At 51.9% G+C, this 27,886-nt stretch overlaps 1 protein-coding gene across 2 annotated transcripts in view; it reads right to left on the bottom strand.

The window, feature by feature from the left end:
* Window positions 1-26,362, bottom strand: part of AKAP10 (A-kinase anchoring protein 10) — a 31,128-nt gene extending 4,766 nt beyond the window's left edge. For both annotated transcript variants that reach the window (XM_078611675.1, XM_078611676.1), the window contains exons 1-14: window positions 25,975-26,362; window positions 18,125-18,175; window positions 16,735-16,899; window positions 15,266-15,955; window positions 11,888-11,986; window positions 11,061-11,145; window positions 9,997-10,120; window positions 8,525-8,661; window positions 7,150-7,294; window positions 6,748-6,912; window positions 6,291-6,403; window positions 4,988-5,070; window positions 2,300-2,349; window positions 1,155-1,291 (exon numbers count right to left, since the gene is read on the bottom strand). In XM_078611675.1, coding sequence (XP_078467801.1) covers window positions 1,155-1,291; window positions 2,300-2,349; window positions 4,988-5,070; window positions 6,291-6,403; window positions 6,748-6,912; window positions 7,150-7,294; window positions 8,525-8,661; window positions 9,997-10,120; window positions 11,061-11,145; window positions 11,888-11,986; window positions 15,266-15,955; window positions 16,735-16,899; window positions 18,125-18,175; window positions 25,975-26,005 — 2,075 coding nt within the window. In that variant the 5' untranslated portion in view covers window positions 26,006-26,362. The remainder of the gene's footprint in view (window positions 1-1,154; window positions 1,292-2,299; window positions 2,350-4,987; window positions 5,071-6,290; window positions 6,404-6,747; window positions 6,913-7,149; window positions 7,295-8,524; window positions 8,662-9,996; window positions 10,121-11,060; window positions 11,146-11,887; window positions 11,987-15,265; window positions 15,956-16,734; window positions 16,900-18,124; window positions 18,176-25,974) is intronic.
* Between the last annotated feature and the right edge of the window lie 1,524 nt (window positions 26,363-27,886).

Below are 27,886 nucleotides of genomic sequence, written 5' to 3'. Positions count from 1 at the left end.
AGGGCGTCAACGGAGGCAAGCTCGAAGTGAGCAGTTCAGTAGAACTCTACAACAAACGAAGCCAACGACTTTGAACGCTGCGTAAGAAATTTGCATTATTGTCTGTAAATGTAATCGTGGCACAACACTCCCAAAGGCGCTTGTTTATCCAACACCGCCAATGGCTGTGAATGTCGAAACACGAATCTGACCGTTACCGCGGCGAGCACGGTGTGACACGGCCAAGCTTCTCGCACTCCGCTGTGTTAAAAGTGAATCATTACGACGCTTCTACACTTGTTCATATGCAAATCCACAAACACGCAACCGCCATGTGATCCGATGAGAACGGTTGGCTACGTACGGTGCGAAAGAAGTTCGACGCACATAAGTACGTGTCTTCTGGTCAAAGGCAAGTTGCTGAAACATCGAGTGAAGCAGCAATGCTACTTTTTTCTGTCAAAACGTCAAGGGTTGGTCCCGAAAAAAGAAAAAAAAAACCCTAAACGCAACCCCCAGGTGACGAGTCGTTGCCGTCTGGCGAGCTATCGAGTGCGCAGGCGGTGCAACTGCACCGAGGTCCGCAGAGTGTAGAGGCCCAGGCACTGGGCTACAGGGAGGGGTGAATGATGACGAGTGCGGTGGGGGGGGGGGCGTGTCAACTACGCTACACCACTGAAGCCGTCAGGCTAACATACAACCTACAGATTATCATAGGAGCCATAGACTAACATACAATCTACAGATTATCATAGGAGCCATAGACTAACATACAATCTACAGATTATCATAGGAGCCATAGACTAACATACAACCTACAGATTATCATAGGAGCCATAGACTAACATACAACCTACAGATTATCATAGGAGCCATAGACTAACATACAACCTACAGACGATATGTATGTTGAACTTCAACATACACTGAACTTCTTTCACACCATACGTAGCCAACCATGCCAATCGGAGGTGTGGGGAAAGAACAGCTAACTAAACACAAAAAAGCATTTCTGAAGAAATTACTTTTCAATTTACTTTTAAAAGTGCATAGCTCCCAGTGGCCAACCGCGCTACGCCACTGCCCCCCTCCCACCCCTGCCCAGTGCGTGCTGATGAATGAGAGGGGCGACTGCTCGTGCGGCCCTGCCGTGCCACCCTCCACTCTCCACCTACGTCGCGGGGTCCCTCCCGGGAGCCTCCGCCGCTCCGCTTGGCACCGGCGGTGGCGCGGGAGGCCGCAGCGTGGCGCTCTGCCGCACGATCTCGCCGACGATCATCCGCGCCACCCTCCACGCCATGTCCTCCTGCGCCTGGTCGCATCGGGCGGGGGGAGGTCAAAGGTTGGCATCAACAAGATGCACACTTCTTGTATGAATCTTCAGTTAAAACTTACAACAATTTTGTATTTTATCAGGAAAAGCCCACTGAGCTATGTAGCTCTTCTTTAGAAGCGACCTGGTCACAAATGATAGCTCAACGAAGTGACTTATCACGTGGCAATTTATAGCAGCCAAATACTCTAAACGCGTGATGTTGATTCTAAATGTAGAGGGCAAAACCGGAGGACCCGGAGAAAAATCCAAACGACCACGGGGAGAACATGCAAACTCTAAATATATAGCAGGCGTCAGGGTCGGGATCAAACCCACGACCTCTATACCAGGTGAGGCAGTTAACATCTCGCGAATGTGGGGAGCAGAGATGTTTACTTGGCCATCGCTGCGGCTGACGCACAGAATGGAAAATGCTATTCCAGATGCAAATGCATTCTCGCAAAACACGACCTCCATGCGAAAGTCAACTCGTGGAGCAAGCTCGGAGTGCCCTTTTCACCTCTGGAAATTACAGAACGACCTTGAGGCCTTTCAGCAACACGACGGCCCAAAAACGTTGTAACTCGCTGACCCGCCCCCTACTGGACATCTTCGTAGCTCACCGGATTTCTCCTCCTGCACTCGAAATGAAGATTCAGATTCCAATTCTGAATAGGCACTGTACACAGCACAGCCCCATTGTCAATCCACTGCTGGATGATGGCCTCCCCACACCGTGCGGGTCGTGGGGATTATTCGACCATATTTCGTCACTCTGCTCAGTGCGAGTTGATAAATGAGCGGAGTTATAGATGCGCAAGTGTAGATGCGGGTGGCTTGGAAGTGCTGTACAACAATGCATTTTTCTCCACTGCCCTCTGCTCATCACCACATAAGCCACTGCTCCCGCAGCCGCCTATACCACCCCGGTGTGCAACGTGGCCACCTATACAACCACAATCCCAGGCTCAAACCTGCTGAGCTTCCCATGTGGCCAACTCTTACCTCATCGGTGGTTCCTTGCACCCATCGTTTCATGACCTGTGACAGAGATCCTGTCGAAATGGGAAACCACGAGTCAAGGAGCATAAAACCATCACCACGCAAACTCCGGTCATCCTCGCAGCAGCAGCAGCAGCGGCGGCGGCTTTTGGCTAGTCATCGAATGAAGACGGTGGTAACCGCATCGTGAGCTTTCAGGTGCGCTTCTGTGGCCGTCTGGAACTCTCTCCTTTCCGATATTAGGAAGCTACTGGAGCTATGCAACTTGTCATTCATCTAGATTGAGAACTCAGCTCTTTAGAACTGCTTTTTGTGTTTAGTCTTTTGTCTTTCCCCCGCACCTCCAGTTAGCGCAGTTGGCTACGTCCTGTGCGGAAGAATTTCAACATGCAGTCTGTTCTCCTATAACGTGGTAGTTGCGTTTCTGAAGAACACCACGTTATGCAAAATTCGCGTTTTCATAAATAACATATAACATAGGGTAAAGCACAGTCCGCGATAACACGTGAGATGCGTACGCAGGCTGAACAAAGACAGAGGTGCGTGGGTAGCATCTAGAAGCATCCAGCAGTATCCCACTGCCTTGTGTGATGCTACGTCAAGGCAGCCGTACTCAATCGCGTTATATCCAATTTGCATCATAAAAGCACGCAGCGTTACAGGAGAACAGCCTGAACATGCATACAGACGAGATGTGATGGCATCACATGGAGCGCGCTGCCCTAATCGGCGTCGGTTTCAGATTTTAAAATATTTTAGGACAATTCGGGATTTTCTTTGTGATATTGGGACCACTTCCACCCCCGCACCCCCCACACAAGGCCTCCGTGCTAATGGCAGCTACGGCACCTGGAGCGTGGCGGTGACGTCATGTCCATGACGCCACATCAAGTTTCCAGATCTGTTTGAAACAAATCATATTTTCTGATCGTCCAAAATTTGGTATCCGGTCCAGATTTTCTAAATGTTTTATATTTACTTTAAACTGTAGATAGTTTGTAAATATATATTTGCTTGTAATTGTGAAGAGTTTTAATGTGATGATGCTTTGAGTGGCAGATTTGTACCAGCAAAGCACCGCACGTATGTAAACAACATGAAACTTGACTCATTCAAAAATGTGGGAGCACAACCCTAGTGCCCGGGGCACTTTATTTGAGAATGAACACAAACTGTGTTGTTTCTTTGCTGGGGCAGCAGACCCAATTAACTACGTTGACTGCGGGGCCCCCCTCCAGTGTGTGATGTGCCGTTGCCGCGAGCGTAGGCGATTGGCCACGGAGGACCGTGGCAGTGCCTTGGGGGACGTGCAGGACGTTTCTAATGGAGAGTTTTTACGCCAATCGACGCGATAATCATTCAGAAGCACTGTGCGTTCCTGAATGTTAATTGAATCTGCTTGGTCAGGCGCAGGCAACGGCTGCGGTGCAGTGGTTAGCACAGGGAGCAGTGAACCCAGCGACCCACGATGGATTAACGGTCACGGCTAACATCAGTCGCGAGCCATGTCTGGACCGGTCCTGGGCTACTCCTCCCCCCCCCCCCCACCTGAACCAACGAGGTGACCTGCAGTCGAACCACCCCCACGATAAACAACACACCGTGTGGGGAGGAAGGCCTTCATCCAGCAGTGGATTAAGAAAGGGCTGAACTTGATTTAGTTCGAGTGACCCCATTCTCCCATGCGTGTTGGCTTCTATTCGTCCCTGTGAATCTATTAGGAAGCCACTGCAGCTATGGCATTTTAACAAATAAATTGAAAACTAATTTCTTTAGAACTGCGTTTTGTGTTAAGTATGTTGTCCTTCCCCCGGCACCTCCGATTAGCACGGTTGGCTACGTGCGGTGCGAAAGAAGTTCAACACACATACGTACATATCTTGGTGGATATTCACTATTCCGGTGGTGGATATTCACTATCCCAGTCTTAACTTACTAGTATGTAGGTTTCATTTTACTGACCCCAGAGAGATGCGCTGACTCCCAACCAAGATGTAAACTCACAACCTTTTTATTGCTGGTCAGGTGCTGCTCTCCCACCCCCGATGAGGATGATGATGATGCTTACGTATGTCATCATCACTGCCGTCGATATACCGTGATCGGGATTATAACTCAAAACCTCCCAAGTGAGAGCTTGCGGCCAAAATAAACTTTAGCCATCTCTAAAACACACTGTATATTTCTACGACACATCGATCCCACAAACATCCCTCGCGTACGCGCAGAGTCTCTACGAGAGAACGCGAAAGTTAGAGACACCGAATTGACTGCTGAGAAAGGTGAGCTTGGGCAGGAGAGCGATGCACCACCTGAAGGGACGATGAGGCGGTGGGTCAAGGCGACGGGGACAGGAGGGGCAACCAATGGAAGGAACTCGCCGGAGAGGATTTCCATCGTGGAGATGGAGCGGATTAAATCAGCGCTTGTGGAGAAGCTAGACAAATTTTTGCATCACGAAACTTTGAGAAATGGCGACGACTTGGGAAGGCCTTTATGCAATAGTGGACTGCTCATCGGAAATGATCATGATCGTGATGATAAAGACAAAGATTCCCCGTATAGTGTTAACAGACATTTAGGACAAGTGCTGTTCGTGAGCAGCGCATATGAAGGCCGGCACGGCACACAAGGGGGTGGGGGTAGCCAGCACCGCGTGAATACACGCACACACACACACTCTCTATTCACCTTTGGGTTTCTTCCCGTCAGGATTTGGCTCCGACTCCTTCACAAACTGCCCGAGGTTGTTGATCCTCCCAAATGACATTTTCCTGCCGCAGCAGCAACAACAACAAGCAGCAGCAGACAGGCAGAGGGTAACACATGTCAGCAGGCACAGTTACCGCACGAGCCCGAGGATTACCGCCAACGCGTGCGGCCACACACACGTTAGCATGCGGTACAAGGCACTGTCGACGAGGTGGATTGGTGGCCAGTGAACTGGCCAACCAGAGTTTGATTCCCAGTCAGGGCTAACATCGGCGGCAAACAAAATCAGAACCGGAATTGGGCCAACCCATTCACTATAATTGCGTTGCTCAGTGTGGAGAAGTATGGACAAACAACCCGCACGGCCGACACGGCGAGGGGAGGCTGCTTTCATGCAGCAGCGGATCGATCGAGACCTGTAAATGGTTGTTAAACGACTATTACAATATACTGCCGCTAACCGATGTCATAATGGCTTCACTGTGGCCACACAATTGAACGTTATCACCCTCACTCGTCAAAAATGTGTAAGATACCTATATGAATGTAATGTTAACCGTCCTCGCTGCACCAAGAGTCTATAATTGAATAATAATATTAGTTACATTTTGTACAGCTTCATCGACACGATTGCATCCCAAAAGTGCGCACAATAATTGTACGTTTACACCACCGAAGGTGGGCTAGGCCCCACGAAGCAGAACTTTGTGAACAAGATTATTAAGTGCAGAAGAGGGTGGGGGAAAATACATTCGCACAGCTCTCCCTCGCTTTGTGCAGGTTCGGTTTGGGGGATTTCGCGAATGTGACTTCCTTTAGATGAAAATACTGTTAAGTCTCGCAACGATCTGTTGCTGGTGGCCTTGAGTGGGAATCGGACGTGGGTCGCCGGGTTCACAGCACAACGCGCTAATCGCTACACTACCATACACACAAAGACAAGGATCGCCCGTACAGCCTTAACAGACTGCTGGGGCAAGTGCTGTTAGCGCGTAGCACCTTTTGAAGGCCGGCACGGCACACGAGGGGTTGGTGGGCTAGCACTACGCCCGACCGTCTTTGTCTCCCCAGTGGCGATGTTTGACACACCACACCAGATAATAATTTGAGGCTGAGTCAATCTAGGAGAGGCCCATGACCAGTTCAGATAATCGTCACTGGTGTTGGCCGTGAGCGGAAATCGAGCTCGGGTCGTTGGGTTTGTAGCGCGGCGAGCTAACCACTGCGCCACCGCTTCACACACACACACACACAAGTACGGAACCCACACACGCACACGCACCCCGCGTAATGTCTGTAGTAGAGAGACTCCGGCTCCAGGCTCTTTGCGTCGATCGTGATGTCCTCGTCGAAGTTCTTGAGGATCTTCACCAGGTTCTTCTTGTTGCTGTTGGCCTGCGGAGCGAGCGGGCAGGCGTGCGTGCGAACGAGCGGGATTAACGCGAGCGTGCCCCACGCTGCGCTCCACCACCCGCCGTGTGGGCAGCAACGCCGTGCTGCGGACGTCGAGTGGCGGTGTGGAGGACGCGCAGTAACGTAGCACGGTGGACCAGTGCGGTATACTTCGGTGTCACGTGGCACGGTGTACCGCGATGTAACGTGGCACGGTGTACCGTGGCAGTGTACCGTAGCGTGGTGTAACGCGGTGTAACGCGGGACGGTGTCACGCGCCGGGGTGTAAAGCGGGACGGTGTAACATGGCATGGTGTAACGCGGCGCCGCTGTCGTCGCCTGCTCACCTGGTTCCCGCGCTCGTTGCCCACAGCCTCGGATGGCGGCGGCGCCCCCCCCCGGCCGGGCACGTGGGCGCTTGGCCCCTGCGCCTCTTCGCTGCGCACCGAATACAGCAGCTCCGACAGGTACTTGTAGTAGATGTCGCTGCACAGGAAGCCAGGCAGGTAGACCTGGGCAGGAGCACAGAGGCCAGCGGATGGACCGTTTTGGCAGTGTAAGGGACTGTTTTTGGCAGTGGCCCCTGTTCGCACGCGGCGATAGATACAACTTTATAACCATGGTCATCAACAAGCACAGCATTAAGTGACCGATATACCATACGTCGACTGGAACGTGCCCGATCTCACCCGGTCTGCCCATCTGGCTAGCCCACGGGGGGGGGGGGTGGGGAGGTAGGGGCGACTCACAGCCTCCATGGTGGTGTAGGCCTGGCGCAGAGCTGTGGAGAAGCAGTCAGGGAGCGGGCCACCCTCCCGGCAGATGTTAGATTCAACCTCGGGTCGCACGGAGTCTCCGAAGCCCAGCGGGCACGTGGCCTGCAGAGAGAAGTACCTGCGAAGACAACAATCCCCCGCCGCCGCCGCCGCCACCACCACCACCGTTTAGCTGCACGTAGTCCAAGGGCAAGCGATGCTCCACAGTAGGGTCGCCACGATATGGTGATATTACGATGAAGGGAACAACGTCTGAAACGTCACCTGTAATATCTAAATTCAGACGCTGTCGCCTCGACAGACCTGGTTTCACCTGAGGACGGCTGCTTGCGTTGTGGCCGAAACGTCGTGAGAATTATTTTATTATGTTTTATTTTTATTATTTTATTACTTCCCTTCTACGTGACTTTACCGAAAGAACCAAGAAAATGAATCCCTGCAGTCACGAAAGCTTTAAATCGAAATCTAAATTTTATTTTCCTTTTAGGGCAGCGTTATTGACAAACGTGTTTTGGGTTTCTAATAGAAAGGTTAGGCATAAGGATTTGCATTAACTTAAAAGTTTTTTTTTTGGGTTAGATCGCATAAATAGACAAATGTGTCGTTAAACCCGCCACCACCCGACACAGCCAACTAGTAAGGGTTGTCACGTAAACAGAACGTGCCAATTCGTCACTAGTACAGCACTAACCGGTGTGTTGGAGAGCCAAGCCACAACATTTACAATCAGAGTACGACGTTTCGCCAGTAATTACAACCAGCTTCATCAGGCGACAGACAGATTTGTGGAGATCTGCGATCTAACCCAAAAACCTTTATTATGAATAATATTGGTCGCGAAAGCCTACGTGTTAAACTCAACCAAGTGACTTATCACGTGGAAATGTATAGCAGCAGCCAAATACACGTGATGTTTATTCTAAATGTGGAGGAAAAAACACCGGAGGATGCGGAGAAAAATCCACGCGACCACGGGGAGAATATGCAAACTATAAATATACAACAGGCGTCACAGGGTCGGGATCGAATCCACGACCTCCTGTATACCAGGCGAGGTAGTTAACATCTCGCCACAGTGACATTTAAACTTGGCGCCGAAATGCCGACACGTCTTGAAGCGAGTCGCATTAAAAAAATATAGGAAATCGCGTAACAAGCATGCAATCAGGGAGGTAGAGAGAGAGAAAACGTTGACCGCATGTCAATGATCATACGGTGCAGGAACCACGCCGTGGTGAAGTACGGTCGAACGATCTCCACGCGAGGCCTTCGCCCCGCGGCGGGTTGACACTGGACTGCGTGCGACGATCCTCAGGCGAGCCGCCCCCCATCCTCTCAGCGGACTCACTTGTCGTAGAGGATCATGGCGTCGTTCTGGGCCTCCTGCCCGTCGTACTGGCCGGCCTTCCCCGCCAGCTGGGCCTGGAAGTCGTGGGCCACGAGCCAGAACTGGAGCAACGCCGCCGCGTCCTCCTTCTCCATGAACTGCGAGGGAGCGACACGCGGCGGTGCACCGAGCGACTCGGTTTTAAACTAAACTTAAACTTTGAAACGAATGTTTTAATCAAACCAGTGTGAAGGCCCACTGAGCTGTATAGGCACAAATGATAGCTCGACGAAGTGGCTTATCGCATGGAAATTTAAAGCAGCCAAATACTCTAAACGTGTGACGTTGATTCTATATGTGGACGGAAAAACTGGAGGTCCCGGAGTAAAATCCACGCAACACGACACGGAGAACATACAAACTCCAAATATACAGGCGTAAGGGTCAGGATGGAACCCGGGATCCTCGTGTATACCAGACGAGGCAATTAACATCCTCGCCGCTGTGATGCCCAATCGACCTGGCCAGGGTCGGTTTGATGGGACACTAAACGCCGATGGTTTAGGTGTGGCTCGCCCCGGGCCACCCAGACCAATTCAAGGACGTCTAGATGCAGTGGAAACGTTGGGAGACTCATTCATCCATTCATCTAAGTTGTCCCGACTGAGAACACCGCCACGGAAGGCGGAGAGACGTCGCAAGCCACCCATGTGGCCGCGTCCTTTCCTGCTGGATCTCTCCATTCAGTGTCGTTTCCTTCATGTCACCTCTCATTCATTTACAAGACCCATGAAGACGCGCTTGCTTTCAAATGGCCCTCCGTCAACTACACACCGATAGGCTCTGCTGTTGCAGCGTTACCTTCTCATTCCATCAACATACCAAAAAACATTTTATTTTTCTTAAATAATCTTTCACGAAGGATCTCTCCTGCTATGGAGACGGGTCACTGTTCGAAACGTCACCGATCATGGACAGCTTTGTACGTTTTGTTTTTTCGTTCACCGTCTGCCAACACAGTACCGCAGAGCGTTTTGATTTGTTCCAGACTGTTTCGTTCGCACCTCATGGGCCCAGAGCGATGATATCGCCTTTACCCCTCCCCCTCTCTTTAAGACCGACACGGGATACATTTTACACAATTCCGGCTTTCGCCTGAAAAGGCTGGTTGTAATAACCGGCGAAACGTCGAATTGTAAAAGTCGTGGGTTTACTCTCCAACACAAAACCGGTGTGCTGAACTAGCAACTAATTTGAATGTTTAGCTTACGAGACATAACTTACCGATTGGCCGTGTTGGGCGGTGGCAGGTTTAAGGACCACATTTATTTTAAGCGATCTAACACGACAACAACAACAAATATTACGGAGTGTTTTGTTCCGTCAGGGGTCAGGCAAGGCTGGTGGACGTTCAACCGACGTTTCTCTCGGATCGTTACACGCTCGGGGCCGGAGGGGCCGGGGCCCGTGGCCGGTGGCCAGGGCCTGCCCACCTCCGAGAAGTAGAAGAGCGTGCCCTCGCTGGTGAGGATGTCGCCCAGACACACGGAGCCGCTCGTCAGCACCTCCATCTGGTAGCGGCAGAAGTGCGAACTCTCCAGGAAGAGGGGGAAGAACCTGGCACGGGCAACGGGGGGTAGTGGCGAGATCGCACGCAGGCGCAACAACAGCCGTGCCGACGTGAGGTCGCCACGGCCGGCTTGACCTTAACAGTGAAGGGAAGCCATGCGAGGCCACTCGGAATTCAGAATCTTTATTAATCCTGGAGAAATCCGATGAGCTGTGAAGCTCTTGTTCACCGATTGTCCAGGAGGATCGGGTCAGAAAGTTACAACAGTAGAAGCGATACGAAAACATGACTGGACTGCAAAGTACAGGGGAGAGAAGGAAATCACTTCAATTAAATACTTAAAATAAAATAAAGTTCAAATTGCATAAGTACACCAATTCCAGCAGCAAAACGACAGCAGCATAAACAGTCCCAGACGTCACCAAGACAACAGGCACTGATTGACAGGCACACAGCCTCTGTCATTGTAAGGGGCCCTTGCGGTTACAGCAGTGACTGGGTGTGAGGCTGACAGTGTTGTTTCCAGGTCGAATGCATTCCTCCCCTGCAACAAGCGGCTCAAGACGCTCAGTTTGAAGCGGCAGCATCTCACGTGGCCATGGGCCGTGGTGAGAATAACCGACGTGTTTTCGAGCTGCACCGCTTAATGTCCGACATGATGCCTGACGTTTTGCTCCACGTGCTGGAAGCTTCTTCAGGAACCGTGTTTAAGTTTGTAACAATTCCTGGCATTCACATCCCGAAAAAACAATATTCCGGCGCGCGGAGCGAAACGTCGGACGTCGTGCCCGAACGAAGTACGGTGGCGGCAACCGAATAACCCGTCGGAGAGCTGCGTCCCGCGACACAACCGCGAAAACATCGCACTAAGTCAAGTCCCAGGCCACGTCCAGCCAGTGAAACCGGAGGAGGAGGGCCCCCCTCTACCCCTGGGCAAACGGAACGCGCGTCCGGGTGAGTGTGCACATCGGTGAGGGAGGCACTCACTGCGTCTCCAGCTCGTGAAAGACGAGCTCCTGCGCCGGCAGGAAACAGTTGGGGTCCACGTCCCCATCCTCGCCGCAGATCTTGGCTGTGGGCGGCGGTGGTGGTGGTGGCGACGGAGGAGGGTGTGGAGGAAGAGGAGAGGGAGGAAGAGGAGGGGGAGGAGGAGGGGGAGGAGGTACACACACACACACACACGGGCGAGGCGCATGGTCTTTACGGCGGCGGAGGGCGACGGCAGCGTCGCGAGCTGCAGCGCACGCGGCCGGAACCGTGATCCATGATCCGAATGAGTCGCGGTTACGTGCATCTGAGTGTGGATTTGTACAAGTGTGTGTGTGTGATTCTGCGTGTAACTAGGATATGCAGAGCGGCAATTAGTCCACCGCGCGAGGAACCCTGCGACCTGAGTTCGATTCTCGCTCACGGCCAACACCAGTGATGATTATTTGAACCGGTCCCGGGCCTCCCCTAGGTCGACTCAGCCTCAAATGAGTACCTGGTGCGGTGTGTAAACATCGCCACTGGGGAGACAAAATGTGGCTAAGTGTGGTGCTGGCCTCGTGTGCCGTGCCAGCCTTCATAGGTGCTCGCCAACAACATTTGCCCCAACAGTTGTTTAAGGCTATATATGGGGCATCTTGTTATTTGTGTGTGTAAAATGGATATCGGCAGAGAAGAAACGGCATGCAATTTGAAAAATACGCAAAGTAGCACGGAGGGGGTACATGCTTTCAATTAGGCAGCGATAGGTGCTTGCTAGCAGCACTTGCCGCAGCAGTCTGCGTAGGCTACACGGGGGAGCTTTGTCTCTGCTGCTGTGCAAGTACCGATGATGAGGTTCCGCATGGCGTCGCTGATGGGCAGCGCCACCTCGGCATCCTGCGACACGAATCGCGTGAACAGCTCCACCGCGTCCCGCTCTATACCTGCACGCATCGCCGCCATCATCACCATCACCATCATAATATGATCATTGATGTTTGTTATACACACACCATTTTCGTTCACTCACTCTCAAAGAGAGAATTATTCCAAGGCGCGATAATCGACAGGCCAGGCAGCCCGAACCTGCGCTGCCAACAGTTATCCAAGCACTGCGGTTCTATATTGGGATGTTTGACCAAAACATTCATCGGTGTCATCATCACCACCACCATCATTCTCACCACCAATTCCCTCCTCGTCTCTGAATTCATGTTCATCACCACCATCATCATCATCATCGCCATCATCATCATTATCTGCACAGCACATTCACTGCCCATTTGCCAATCCACTGCTGGACGGCGGGCCTCCCAACGCGATACGGATAGCAGACGCTGTTTGAACATACTTCACCACACTGGTCGGTGTGGGGTGGTGAAGGAGGGGAGCATAGATGGGGGAGTGTAATACACTACAACAATGGATGTCGGTGCACTGGCACCTGCCTCGCAGCCTATAACACCTGTTTGTTCACGGTGGAGTCTCTCTCTCACGACAGCTGTGGACCACACTGAACCGCGCTCGCACGCAGCACGGGAGGTGCGCGTCGTAGCACGTTGTTCCATTAGTAGAAAATCAAAGAATCGCCAAACTGCGACCGTGGTGAAGCCCAAACCATCAAACGCATCACCGACGAGTGTGCCATCGACGCACACCCTGGTGGTATCGCTGCAATCCATACAGCATCTACTGCCGCCTTGGATTCGTTGAAGGACCTTAACATTCAACGATGACATCTATACAAACTGTTACTTACATGGCATTCGAAAGAAGATTCACGGTGGTACTCCATCCAAGTGCTTTCTCGGCTCAACCCCGCATGGCTTCCACATTTGGGGCGATGTAAATTAAAACAAAAACTAAAACTATTTTTTATTTTACCAGGTAAGACCCACTAAGTGACCTGGCCACAAATGATAGCTCAACAACGTGGCTTACCATGTGGACATTTATATCAGCCAAATACTCGCGTGATGTTCATTCTATATGGGGAGGGAAAACCGGAGCACCTGGAAAAAAATCCACGCTACCAAGGAGAGAACATGTAAACTCCAAATATACATCAGGCGTCAGGGTCGTGATGGAACCCACGACCTTCTGCATACCAGGCGAGGGAGTTAACATCTCTCCACCGTGGCGCCCCCAATTATGGTCATAGCCAGTGCAATACTTATCACCACGATCGTTGATCATTCCACGGTGAGCGCGTACCATTTGCTTGTCATTTAATGTTACATTTATAGAGTTGAATATAGTGCAACAAAAATTTCCTTCCAAGTGTCACCTACTCAAACAAGCGTTGGGGTGGGGGTGTTCTTATCACCTTAGGTGGCCCTGAGCCAATGGTGACGGGGCGAGTCTCTGCTCTGCAACCACTGCTGACTTCTTAGAAATTTGTTCTCATTTTATAAACGACACAATGACAACGCTCTGCCACATTGCCAAATGCTCTCACATTGCTACCACCCACGTGACATGTATGTTACATGTTCAGCGCTTAGCCAATCTACCGCTGGTTGAGGATCTCGCCATGCTGCGCATTTTGTGGGATTCATTTGACCGTACTTCACCGCGCTGGCCGTGTGGGTTGGTGATGGCGGGGAGCATAGTAGTACGGTACAATAATGCATTTGTCACCCAGCTGCTTACGAACACCGCTAAAACTATATAAAATAAATTCAAATTTACCACGCTGATTTCCGATGGCAAGAACGACCTTCAGCGATCATTACCGTTTGAACGGTTTCAAATTATTCAGGTAGCGTCATCTTGAAATATCGGTGAAACGGCGAGTGTAGCGCATCCGCTTAATATTTTTTTACCAGCAGCCCATACGTCCGCCCGCCCGCCAGCCAGCCAAACTTTTTGTTCTTGGTTGGTGGTGGGGGCGGGAGGCGTGACGTCAACGCTACGCACAAATCCAGCTCAATTCTGCGGGATGCAGGTGACATCACCACCGCGCACACGTTTAGCTGCGTGCCAGACAGCCAGGCACGAACACAGCAAGGAATTTTTTTTACGAATATTGTGATATGATATGAAGTGCCTGTCTTTCTTCATCTAGAGCCAGCTCCATTGCCGACAAAAAAATAATCTTGGCTCGATGACGTGAAGAAACAGATCATACGGTGAAAAAAATAAGAGTCGGAATAATAATAGGAATAATAACCACAATCTGTAGGGCGAACATATTTCACGAACGCTGTGGTGACAGCAGCCTGCTTTGAGAGCGGCCAACAAGACGGCTCGGTTGGCATGAGGCACGGGGAAGCGTGCGGGTTACAGGCCATTTAATCCGACCCCCTACCCTCCCCCTTAATTCCTGGGTGTCAACGGAAGGATGATGTGACGTTGTTTATGATGATTTTCTATCGTCAAACAACAAGACACGGCCAAGAGGGTAGCGCGCCAGCTGCTCTGCCACGGGAGGTTCGCGGTTTGAGCCACGTGGCTGCCGCCCCCCCCCACCCCCCTGGAGTGATACCGCAAAAGGGCGCTGTGGACGTTAAAGATTGAAATGGAGCAAAATACAATCCGAGATGGAGGTGACAAGAAGCCAGCCCCAGCACCGTCGTGCTGTGAATTTGAATTCTTAGCTTTGGAGGTGCGGCGAGCTTCGCGGCCGTGCGCCACGGGGGGATTTGGTCACGGGCGCTGCTTCCCCGATTGACGCTCAGTGAACCCGCGCGACCCCAGCGCCAGGCCGCCGTGCGCCTCGCCACGCGCGACAACCGTTTCTGTTACGAAAGTAACGCATCATGGTACTCCACGGCGAGCACGACCGCCGCTACTCACGGGAACCGGCAATTGCGGTGGGAGTGGGGGAGGGCAGAGGGGGGAAGGCTGGACATGAAAACAGTTCGTCAGGGGGCCCTCTATGAACATAGGCAGCGGTGATGCTCATTGGTGCTCCTGAACCTGTGGTGGGATTCCACATTCATAAGGCAGGAGACAGAATCTCGATAAGACAGTCACTGCTCGAGTGCAGACTTCCCCTGAGCTGCGCGGTGAGCACAATGGCGCCCAGGGATTCGTATCAGCCGGGTCTGTCCAGTTCGGCGACCCAGACAATATTTATATTTATGTAGGTGGCACACCACATCCAGTAAACCGATCGCTATGGCTGTGACTACGTGTCACGTGGGTACCTACACCAGTCTACCAGCGACCCGCTAAATAGCGAGAAATGAATCCCCGATTGCACCCCGCGGGCAGCGTACTTTTCATGAGCTTGTCGGAGATGGAGTCGCAGCCCTCGGCGGTCGCGCTCGGCAGCGTGAGCCCGTCGGGCACGGCCCTCGCCGGCCTCCTCCCCTCCTCCGCCCCATCCCTCCCGCACGCGTCCCCGCTCCGCACCCCCACGCCGCCGCCGCCACCGTCCCCGTCGAGCAGCGACCGTCCGCGTCGCCTCGGCCGATCGGGCCCGGCGGTGCCGCCACCGCCGCCGCAGAACGGGCACGAGGGCGCCGACCCGCAACCGCACAGCTCCCGCGGCGGCGCCACCCTGACGTCGCCGGGACCCGCGGGCGCCGACGGCGACGGCGCCGACGTCGCCGGGCTTTCCCCGGCCGGGAAGTTTCTGCCTGCGGGCGACCGATCGGTCGCGGTGGCGGCGAGGAGCGGCGAGCCGCGGGCGGGAAGGGGGGAGGTCCGCGCGGCGAGCGAGCTCAGCTTGACGGCGTCGAGCGAGCGGGTGCGCACGCGCGCCCAGCTCTCCTGCCGGAACGCCTCCGCGTCCAGCCAGAAGCGCGCCAGGTGCAGCGCGCCGCGCGCCTCCAGGTCCAGGAGGAGGTGCGGCAGAGCGGCCGAGTCGCGCAGGGCCTCGCCCAGCGTGCGGCTCAGGCGGGAGTGGGGGCCCTCCTCGTCGCCGGGGGAGGTGGCGGCGGCCACGGCGCGCAGCGACGCGTGGCCTCCGCCGCGGAGACGGAGCGGTGGGAAGGAAGGGAGGACGAGAACGAGCCAGTTAGGGGGAAAATGCGGATATACGCACGCGGATCAACGCTCTCCAACACGCGTTTGTACTCGGAGGCATTTCGTTAGAGACAGCGGCTAATCCGTAGGCTCGTGGGGAGGCCAAGGGGTGCAGATATCGGGGCCGGGATGGTTTTTCATCTCAAAGCTTCTCGTGGATCGGTTTTCAAGAGGTTTAGTCCCGAGCAGCAACACAACTTCACACTAAAATGTTCCTCGCGTTGGATCGCCTTTCTGGGAGTTACCATGCCTCTCCACACCCCATAAGGGACAGAGAGACGGACAGACGGAGCTAATGCATTCGTGCTTTCAATGTTCGTTGAAAAGTGTTATAAATGTTTAGAATTCACAGCCACTGTGGGGTGCGGGTTGACTGACCACACCTCATCACATTTGTGAGTGGGGGCTGGTGAAGGGGAGACTCGGGAACGGTTCTGACGTTAGCCGTAGCTGGGAATCGAACTCGGGATATCAACACCGCCCCAATACGGACGGACCCATCGATCAGAATCGGAATCCGATGAGCTCTTTATCAGAGATGCCCAGTGGGGGCAGGTAAGAACATTACAACAACAACAAGCAACACTGACGTTCGGACAAACGGATCGGCAAACACGGAAGTTGTTCCAGACGAACGAACGGACGGAGCAACCTCCGCCGGCGAGCGTCAGGGCGCGCGGCTCGCGCCCGAAGCGCAGCGGCGGCCCCGCGGCCTCACCGAGGTCGCCAAAGTGCTGCGGCTCGGCGAGCGTGGGGGGCGGCCGCCGCAGGGCGCCGGTGCGCACCCCGGCGCCCTCCATGGCCCCCGAGATGGCGCTGAGCGCATCGCGGCTCGGCGGCGGCGGCGTCTCAGCCCTCGCGTGATTCCTCGACGGCTGCCGGGCTGCGCGCACACGCGGGGGGGGCGGTGCGGGGGGGGGGGTCTGGTCAGAGGGCGCCGACGACGCCTCCTCCGCTCCGGCCGATTCGCGAGTGGCGAGCGCGCAACAAAGTGCTACCGCGACATCGAAACACCGAGCAGGTTCTGGTGGGGGGGGGGGGGGGGCATGGGGGGTTGGAACGTGCTGCCCCAGTTTGTGCGTTTTTAACGACAAAACCCCCCTCTCCCCCTTCATTACCACAAAGACAAAAGTATTGAATTTGCAGCGCCTAACATCGTTTAAATGTTAATTTGAGCAGGGCATCGCTTTGGCTCTTTAAACACATTATTTGCACGCTTTTTCATATTATAAATAAGAAAGAACTGTCCGTACTTCGCAATCCAACTGTGGAACGCGTAGATGCGACGCTACGCTGGTTACCGTAAGCACAAAGCTAAACGGGGACTGCACAGGCGCGTGACGATTACGCGCGGCGGGGAGATGCGTGGGTGGGGGGGTCCACAATGACCCCCCCCCGCCCCCATTATCCGTACGAGACGCTACATCCACGCGCGTTATTTCGAGGGGCCACTGTGTGATTAAACAAAAACAAAAACTGGATTTCAGAACCCATTACCCGATGAGGGTCGGAGCAGTTTGACCGAAACGGCGTCGCACGCGAATGTTTAAATTCGGTCATGAAAAGTTTCCAGCCACTGGGGAGGAGCAAGAGGAGTAGCAGGAGCAGGAGGAGGAGGAGGAGCAGGAGGAGGAGGAGGAGCAGGAGGAGCAGGAGGAGGAGGAGTAGCAGGAGCAGGAGGAGGAGGAGCTGTGTTGGTCAGAATTTCATCGGCACAGCGGCCACGAGTATGGAGCAACTCTGCACACGTGACAATCTTGTCCGGCGGTGGAGGGCTAACAACGCCTCTGATTAGCACGGCTGGCTACGTACGGTGCGAAAGAAGCTTACCATATATACAAACAACACGAATTTTGGCACAAAACTACCATGTGGCCCAACCCAAAAAAAATAACAAATGAGGATCATTGCACCGGGTATGAAAGAACGCACGTTTTAAGTAAACAAAAAAATTGCTCTTGTTAATAGAGACAAGTCAAACATTGCAAGTCAGGAGCTGGTAACGCCGAGTCCTGAGACTCCATGAAGACTTCTTGGGGATTGCAGTGAATTGTTGTTTGTACGATGAGAGGAAGCACACAGAACCGAGTTCAGGGGGCAATGCTCACCTGACCTTGCAGGGCTCCGAGTGGATAACACCTCCTTCCCCTTTCCCTTATCTGCGGCACAAACACATCATAACCACCACCATCATCATCATCACCACCACCATCATCACCATCATCACCACCATCATAACCACCACCATCATCATCACCACCACCATCATCACCATCATCACCACCATCATAACCACCACCATCATCATCATCACCACCACCACCACCACCATCATCATCATCACCACCATCATCATCATCACCACCACCACCACCATCATCATCATCATCACCACCACCACCACCACCATCATCATCATCATAACCACCACCATCATCATCACCACCATCATCACCACCATCATCATCATCACCACCACCATCATCATCATCATCACCACCACCACCACCATCATCATCATCACCACCACCACCACCATCATCATCATCACCACCACCACCACCACCATCATCATCATCATAACCACCATCATCATCACCATCATCAACATGATCATCATTCGCCTTTTGGTGTTCTCTGGTCTAACACTGGTTAATGCAGACGTGATTTCTTGCAAAAGGTTTCTGTCTGGTGTTTGAACATCTTAATACCTGTTTCATTTCCAGAAAGGGTAAAACCTATTCTTATACAATGATCATCATTGTCACTACATTGAACATCACCATCATTACCACTACCCATCACTAAATTCAACATCATCACTGCATTCAAAATCACTGTCACCATCACCACCACCATCACTTTTTTGAACGTCATCATCAAACACTCTGAACTAATAACACTCAAATTATTTGGTGACGCTGCTGCGTTGGCAGTGGTGCAACGGGCAACAAGAAATGTCAACACATTTGCCAATAAGAAACACTGCCTGGTCTTAAAAGGAAAAAAATATTAAAAACAGGAGACATTTCAGGCAACCGCCCTTCTTCAGAGGTTACTGCCCGAAACGTATCCTGTTATTTATATATTTTCCCTTTTATGGCACCTCGGCGTTGTTGGCGAACGTGTTGGGTTTTGTAAAACAAGCAGGTCGTGTTTCCTCCTCGTGTGACGCTCGGGTTGGCCCGGACACTCGGCACGGACACTCGGCACGGACACTCAGCACGGACGCTCGGCATGGACACTCGGCACGAACACTCGGCACGGACACTCGGCACGGACGCTCGGCACGGACGCTCGGCACGGACGCTCGGCACGGACGCTCGGCATGGACACTCGGCACGAACACTCGGCACGGACACTCGGCACGGATGGCCGGCACGGACACTCGGCACGGACGGCCGATGTCAAGGGCCCTCCACACACAATCAGGAGAGGAGCCAGGTCCGGTGACCTCAGTGGCCACTGAAATATGCAGGAGTTCGCTCCCTGACCCCGGCAGACTCCACCCGTGTGGGGACACGTCACGTTTCAGCATCAGAATAATTTAATCTTTATTTTATTATTATTATTTAATTTTTACTTAGACTGGAAGAATCCGATGAGCTATGAAGGTCTTTTTCGCAGACGTCCAGTAGGATGTCCAGTTCATACACACTAAAATAAAGACAAAGATCTCCCGTACAGCTTGAACAGACTGTTGGGGCAAGTGCTGTTAGCGGCACGGCACACGAGGGGGTGGGTGGCCAACACCACGCCTGGCCGCCTTTGTCTCCCCAGTGGCGATGTTTACACACTGCACCAGGCACTCATTTGAGGCAGAGTCAACCTAAGGAAGGCCCAAGACCGGTTCAGATAATCGTCACCGGTGTTGGCCGTGAGCGTAAATCGAACTCGGGTCGCCGGGTTCGAAGCGCAGCGCGATAACCGCTACGCTACACGAAGCAATATACCGAAGCAACACCGGTTCGCGGCCCTGCAATCGCCATGGCTCCTGACTTATGCCGCACGCTGTATCATCACATGACCGATGAACCGCCATCACGGGAACCTTCATCTTATTTCACGCTGTATGCCTGTACCACCGACACAGCCGTGGTTGATGTTTGTACGTACTCTACGTTGAACTTCTTTGGTACCGTACGTAGCCAACCTTGTTAACCATAGGGTGTGGGGAAGTACGGCAAACTAAACACAAAAAGCAGTTCTAGAGAAAACGAAAAGCAAAAAACGCGACACAAGTGCTTCCTGAGAACGCGCGCAGCGTTCATGCGTCCAACGTTGTACATCAAGATTGTTTTTCCTATATTATGCGTAAAACATTTAATTGTTTGTGTGTGTGCACAGTGGTTAGTGCCACTGTTACGATGAACCCGACAACCCGAGTTTGATTCCCGCTCACGGTCAACACCAGTAACGATGAGCTGAATCGGTCTTCCCCGAGGTCGACTTAGCCTCAAATGAGTAACTGGTTCAGTGTGTAAACATCGCCTACTAGAAAGAAAAAGGCAGCTGGGCGTGGTGCTGGCCACCCACGCCATTTGTGCCGTGCTGACCTTCATAGGTGCTCGCTAACAGCACTTGCTCCTACACTCTGTTCAGGCTATAGGCGGCTCTTTCTATTTGTTGGCCATACACATACAAGGCACCCCGCAGTTATCACTTCCTTCCGAAGCAGAGACACACACACCTGCGTGAAACAGTGCGAGACAGCGGATAATATTCACATCTAAATGTCTCTACGGAGGCACCCTGAGGGAGAATGTCTCCACTGAACCCAGAGGGGGAGTGAAACTCCACCTGGGCTGTGAAACACGAAAGTAAACAACAAAGTATCCAACAGAACCCAAGGGGTTAAATGTCTCCTACTGAGCCAAGGAAGGCACCCTCCTATTCAGCCCAGGGGGCCTTCCACTGAGACGAGGAGGGTTTGAACAAATGTTTGAATGGATGATCAAATATAACAATGATTGACCAGCACCAGCTGATGTGTCACCGCACACCACAGGATCTGGCACCTAGCCGCCTCAAATGAAGGCACTAACAAACGTCGCCCGCGTGGATTCAGGTATAGTGTCATCTCTCAAGTCAGTCGAACATCTTCGACACCGTGGCGCCCTTTCAAGGCACGTCGCGACTATAAAAAGCGGTGACTTTCCAGGAGAGCTAATGGACACTTGAGATCTTGCGCAACCCTCACGGCGCGCCCGATGGGTGTTGCAGCAATGCCATGCGGGATGAAATCGAACAAGTGATTTTGGTTGCGGGCTGCGGCACACCCACGCACATTCCGTACCGCCAAGGCAGCGAAATAAAGTCAAGTTGCCGTCCGTGTGTGGGTCCACGAGCGGCCCTTTGTCAATCCGATGCGAGGTGAGCCTCCCCCCCCCCCCATGCTGTGGGAGTTTTTTGGGCCGTACAGAATTTCACCCCGACTGGTCAGTGCGGGTTGGTGAAGGCAGGAAAGCGATGATGGAACACAGAAGTACGGTACAACGACGGGGTGTTGCTGCTGCACTGCCCTCCCGCTGTACTCCGAGAAGCCAGCACCGCGTCCTGTGCGTGCAGCGAGTTCACCCGCACGACTGCCATCCAGGCTCAAGCCTGCTTACCATGAAAGTGCGTTCACTGAGATTTGGTCATCAGCCGCTGGTGTGGGTATTTGGTAATAAATAAGAGCAGGTGTAGTGCGGCGGGTGTAGTGCGGCGGGTGTAGTGCGGCAGGTGTAGTGCTGCAGGTGTAGTGCGGCAGGTGTAGTGCGGCGGGTGTAGTGCGGCAGGTGTAGTGCTGCAGGTGTAGTGCGGCAGGTGACAGCACCTGCGATAAATCGGAGTGCGCTATTAATGAGTGCCGATTAATGCCGGTGCAGCAGGCAAGGTGGCGAGTGCGACTGTGGCCACAGGATTAGTTGGAGGCAGTCGCCCTCCAACAACAACGGGGGGCAGAGGAGCGACGCTCACAACAACGAGTGGAGCGCTGGGTGGCTGAAATACAAGTTGGCATAGTAGGGTGCACAGCTGGTGCATCTGCCGATCATTTCAGTCGGTCAACCCATGACACCTGGGTCTGTCCCGTGACCTGTCAGCGAGCCTTCGATACTTCACGTGGCCTCAAAGTGCACCTGGCCTGGCACAGACGCTGTGGTAGACAACATCATTACTTAGTGGCGAATGGCGGGTATTGGTGTAGAATCAGTCCTACCCATCGTGCATGGCATGCCACGTGACACCACGGCTTGTACGATGCACAAAGCCTTTTGTTTACCTCACAGACTGGAGTGAAGTATGGCGATTTCACACGACGACCTGCGAGGCATGATGGCAGGACCAATCATATGGTCGCCATCGTGCCTTGTGCAATCGGTACTACTCTTACTTGTTTCCAGGCTGCACTCGTTTTTCCGTTTGCTGATTTTTCTTTCTCATCATTTACAGAAAGCGATCGCACTGGTGGATGGGTCACGCACGCCCGGTTCCATTCATCTCTCCCAGAACTGTACGCATGTATGTTGAACTTCTTTCGCACCATACGTAGCCAACCATGCTCATCGGAGGCGTTATCGTACGCAGCCAACCGCGCTAATTGGAGGAGCGCCAATCTTTTTGGAGGATCTGACCCGGTGGATGCCCAAAGCCCAACTCTGATAACCAACTTTAGGCAGTGTGCGTGACCAAGTGCAAGAGCCATGCTGTTGCTGGAATCGCAGTGCCATGGGTTTGTCACTTCATCACCACCGGCTCCTCGCATAGCCTCACAGGAGCAAATGTGTCCACACACGAGAGGGTAAGGAGGGAATTGAGTCAAATGTGTTTGACTGTAAATAAACAAGTTACTAAAATAAACCATGCACATGTATGCTTTTTGGTTCTTTCGGTAAAGTCACGTAGGTATAAAATAAATCACGACGTTTCGGGCGCAACACAAGCGTCCTTCATCAGGTGGGAAAGCACATGTATGTGTTTGTCTTTGTAATTATTTATCAGTAAGAAAGTTGAAGGATTGGGTCGCTGTCGGATAAAACGTGTTTGCATAAAATATTTATAAACAGTACTTTCTGCTGTGGTTTGTGTCTTCAAGTTTTGGGAACCCTTTCATGAATTTGGCTGGTATTCTATCAGATAACTCACTAAATAGCAACACAACTTTATTCCAAAGCTATATAGTCACCCCACCCACGTGACGGGCTGATGGGACAGAGCCTAATGCCTGCACGCAATCAACCTGAGCTTGAAAGGGATAATCATGGGGAGGTACCGTGGGGCATTTGGTCCATGATGGTGGGCGAGAAGATGACCTTTGTCATGCTCGCGTGACAAAGGTGCGAGCACACACGTGCACACACACACGTGTACGCAGCCACTGTGACCAGCCTGCAACAATGTAATCATTCATTTTGAGAACGTGGTCATCACGTCAACTAATCACACGCTTAACAATAACATTGGTTTCACTGACATGGCCAACTGACATACCTTGGTTGAAAGTACGAATAACCCCACAGGCCTTCACAGTCTCTCACTAGTACTAAACTATTTAATATTTGATCAGATAAGGCCCACTGAGCTATATAGCTCTTTTTCAGAAGCGACCTGGCCACAAATGATAGCTCAATGAAGTGGCTTATCACGTGGAAATGTATAGGAGCAGCTAAATACTCTAAACGCATGTTTCTAAAGGTGGAGGGAAAAATCGGAGGACACCATGGGGAGAACATGCAAACTCCAAATATACAGGCGTCGGGATCGAGATGGAACCCACGACCTCCTGCATACCAGGCGAGGTAGTTAACATCTCGCCACCGTACAGTAACGCACGTAGCTCTGTGAAACGTCGCAGAGCTTCATCACGAGGTCACGGAGAAGCGCACTGTATACAATGAACGTGGCAATTCTGCATTGTGTGGGCAGTGGCATGGTTATTGAGTGCAGAACTAAATGCACCGTGGCTCACGGACTGGAGGGAAATGCAGGCGCCGGGCTACGAAGAGAGAAAGAGGGGGGAGAAATGTGTCAAGAGACCCCCCCACCACCGTCCACCATTGAATTTCTTGTACCAGGCGACGTGCCTGCAACCACGCCATTGTGTTGTTGTGGGCCTGCCCCACACCACGTGGTAGTCGTCCGCACCATGTTGCTTGTCATGTTCTGAGAATGGGTCCACATGCAAATGAGCGAGCAGGTACCACAATTACAATAATAAATCTGTTCCCTATCCCCACGACCGGTAGGAAATTGTCTACCTGTCGTGGGGATAGGGAACATGGTGTTTGGGCTATGGTTATGAAAATTGTCAATAGGCAGGTTTGAGGAGAGGTATTGTCCTGTGATTCGTGTTAAGAGATACGATTCGTGAATAGGATGAATGCCTGCGAAACGCTCGTGATGGTGGTAGGGTTCAGTGGGCTTTACCTGGTAAGATACAAAGCTTAGTTTGATTTGTACGTCTTTAAAAGCGATTTCTCCAGTATAAATTCTGTGTTGTGTAGGAGGTGATAATATGAATTATACAGTAGTTGAGGAATAGGGTTATGAGTAATCATGCCGATGGGGTAGTGATGGAAATACTGCTGCTAGGTACAGGTTTAGCAGTGGGGTTAGTGTTAGGTTTAAGGTTAGTGTGTTATATGTTCAGACGTGGGCTAGGTTAGAATGGGGTTATTAGCTATTGGGTTAACAAAGGGGTTAGCGCCAGGTGTTAATCTTGGATATATTATTGGGGTTATGCTAATGGTATGGTTTGAATTAGTATTAGGTTAGCGTTGTAAAGTTAGTGTTAGGGATGGCCCGAGGCTGGGATAAGGTTGGTATTATATGTTACCATTGGTGACCAGGGGTAGCAATGGAGACATTAATATTGGTACAGTGCCAGAGACAGTAGTATCGGTACAGTATTATTGGTACAGTGTTTGACAGTAGTATCGGTAGTGGTAGATAGTGTTATTGGTACAGTGTTGGTACAGTATTATTGGTACAGTATTATTGGTACAGTATTCGAGACTTTTATTGGCACAGTGTTACAGTATTATTGGTAGTGTTAGACAGATTATTGGTAGTTGTACAGTATAATTGGTAGTGTTAGGCAGCAATATTGGTAGTGTTAAGACGGGAATATTGGTACAGTGTTAGGCAGTATTATTGGTACAGTATTATACAGTATTGTTGGTAGTTAGATATTATTGGTACAGTATTATACAGTATTATCGATACAATATTAGACGGTATTATAGGTACAGTTAGACAGTATTATTGGTACGGTGTTAGATACAGTAGTATTGATACAGTATTATTGGTACAGTAACACCGTATTATAGGTACAGTGCTAGACGGTATTATTGGTAGTGTTAGTATTATTGGTACAGTGTTAGTATTATTGGTACAGTGCTAGTATTATTGGTACAGTGCTAGTATTATTGGTACAGTGCTAGTATTATTGGTACAGTGTTAGTATTAACTCTCCACCACAATCGTCTCCTGCCACCGATTCTCGCAGCCGTCGGCTCGTTGTCAATCAACGGCGCGCTTCAAACACACAAACAAACCAACAATAACCCTCCTCCTACCAACAAACATTAAAACGAACGTCCCACGAACGTCCACCGACTTGGGTTTGACGGCGGCGGCGTCTGCGGTGCGCGTCCTTCCCGACGGCAGCCAAAGCGTCCGGGTGGTGGTGGTGGTTGGGGGGGGAATCCGCGATTCCGTGAATCCTCTCCCTCTCTCTCCACCGTCGCATTGAATCACGAACACGCTCATTGTGATAACGACGAGTTGTCACCTCCACCGCCCCCGTCGCCGCCGCTTTGCCCGTCGTCGTTTTGCAAAAGCGAAGCGAAGTGACTGCACCGGCCGGCCCCGCCGCGCCGCGAGGCCGCGATTAGGAGCCTCGGCCTCGCCTGGAAGGTTCCCCACCAACACCGCCACCACCCCCGCGGGGAGGGAGGGGAGGGGGGTGCCTCACCTCTGGACATGCGCTTGATGATGAACGACATCTCTGCGGGCTGTCGTTGCTCAGCCCACGACGACGACGAAGAGGTGGTGGTTGACGAGGAGGTGGTTGTTGACGAGGTGGTGGTGGTTGTCGTCTCGGGTGCCCATGACCGGCAGACGACGACCTCCGGCTCCCCGACCCACCCCGCGTCTCTCTCTCTCCCTCTCACTTCCTCGTATCCCCCGGCGAAGATGAGGAGGATGATGATGATGATGTGAGGCCAGACGAGGTGATAATGATGATGATGAGATGATATGAGATGAGGTGAAGGAGGCCTCCCCCACGCGAACGCGAGGAGCGCTCACCCCGCTTCTGCTCAGCAGCGGGAGGAGGGGGAGGGCGGTGGTGGAGGGGATTTTCACTTCCTTCACTTGGCAATTAAAATTAAATACACATTTAAACGATCCTTCTCAGTCACTGGGTCTTGTCGCGAATACAATGGTCCCGGTTTTAAAACAAGTTGCGGTTTATTCAAGAAAAAAAGGAAGAAAAATAAGTGGTTTGAGTGATGCACAGCATGGATATAATTACACTCACTATATTGTACACGGACACTGTCTCGTTCCTTTGAATTGCAATTCTTACTCAACATAACCTGGGTATTCAATTGGTTATTTATGTTTACGAGGAATTGCTGAATAAAAAATAATACATTAATGAATATTGCATGCACACAGTTGCGTCCTAATTGCGGCTAATTTGTGGAAAAAAAAATTGCAGTAAAAATATAAAAATACAATGTTTAGATTTTGCCCAGTTGCAAATATCGCGATTATGGTGTCGACGTGACGTCGTGGAGGAGATGAACCCCATCGTAAATCTCGCAGAGCAGTGGGAAGCCCTCCGCTGTGTTCGAGAGCGACCCGCGGAAGTGGATATCACAGAACTACAGTGCCTCTTAAATCACTTTCTTGAATAAGCGACCTCTGGTTCACACAGCAGGGAGGCAGCGCCCACCCAACCCGCTCCGTCACCGACACTAATGTTCATCCCACGATGATCAAGCCGAGTCGTATCCCCCCCCCTACACTTTAGAGCTGTCTCCAGTCAACGGCGTTTCCACGCAGCAGTGGCATGAGCGAGAAATTGCAGGAGCTGCGCCGCTACCTCTTACGTGCTATCAAGGGCCATGGCCCTGGGTTGCCAAGGGGGGGGGGGGGAGAAAAAGCGGCGAAACGAGAACGGCTGTTCGACGAGACAGCTGCAACGCCGTCGGAGTCAATCCGTGTCAATCCGTGGGACCTCTGAAACCCCAGTGGGAGAAAGAGACCGACATAATTTTATCATCATGAGGCCTCCTTTGCCAGTAGCAAAATATAATACAGTACTAAGTTTTTTCCCCTTTTTTCTGGCAACAAAACGGATTTTTTTTTTTACAAGGAATCATGTTTTCATTAACCACAATACCTGCAGTCAGAATGCAAACAAAAAAGACACTGATAATGTATGCATTGTCCTTGAAATTGATTGGTCCATTCCAGAGACAGCTTTCCTTAGAGCCTAGTCTCATATGGTGTGGGGATATTCAAAGTTCTCCAATGTGTGTCCCGGGGTTGTACCACCACCACCACCAACAACCACGTGTTGTTTGGCACGGTGTCCAACGTTTCGCTCCCACGTGCTGAGAGTTCTCCACGCGATGAGCCACTTCGTTGAGCTATCGTTTATGACCAGGTCGCTTCTGAAAATGAGCTGCATAGTTCAGTGGGCTTCACCTGATAAGATAAAAAAAAAGTTTAGTTAAAATTGTATTTGTTATTTTTAGTGCTTTGTTTACCTTTCCTATACTTTGCACTGGTATCGTGTTGTTGTATTGTTTGTTGTAACGTTCTGACCCGCCCCTACTGGACATCTGTGAAGAAGAGCTTTATAGCTCATCGGA

This window comes from Lampetra planeri, chromosome 37, assembly GCF_965212315.1.
Source record: "Lampetra planeri chromosome 37, kcLamPlan1.2.h2, whole genome shotgun sequence".
Classification (NCBI taxonomy): Eukaryota; Metazoa; Chordata; class Hyperoartia; order Petromyzontiformes; family Petromyzontidae; genus Lampetra; species Lampetra planeri.
The sequence above is the reverse complement of the archived record's forward strand: the minus strand, read 5'-3'. Positions and strand labels throughout refer to the sequence as shown.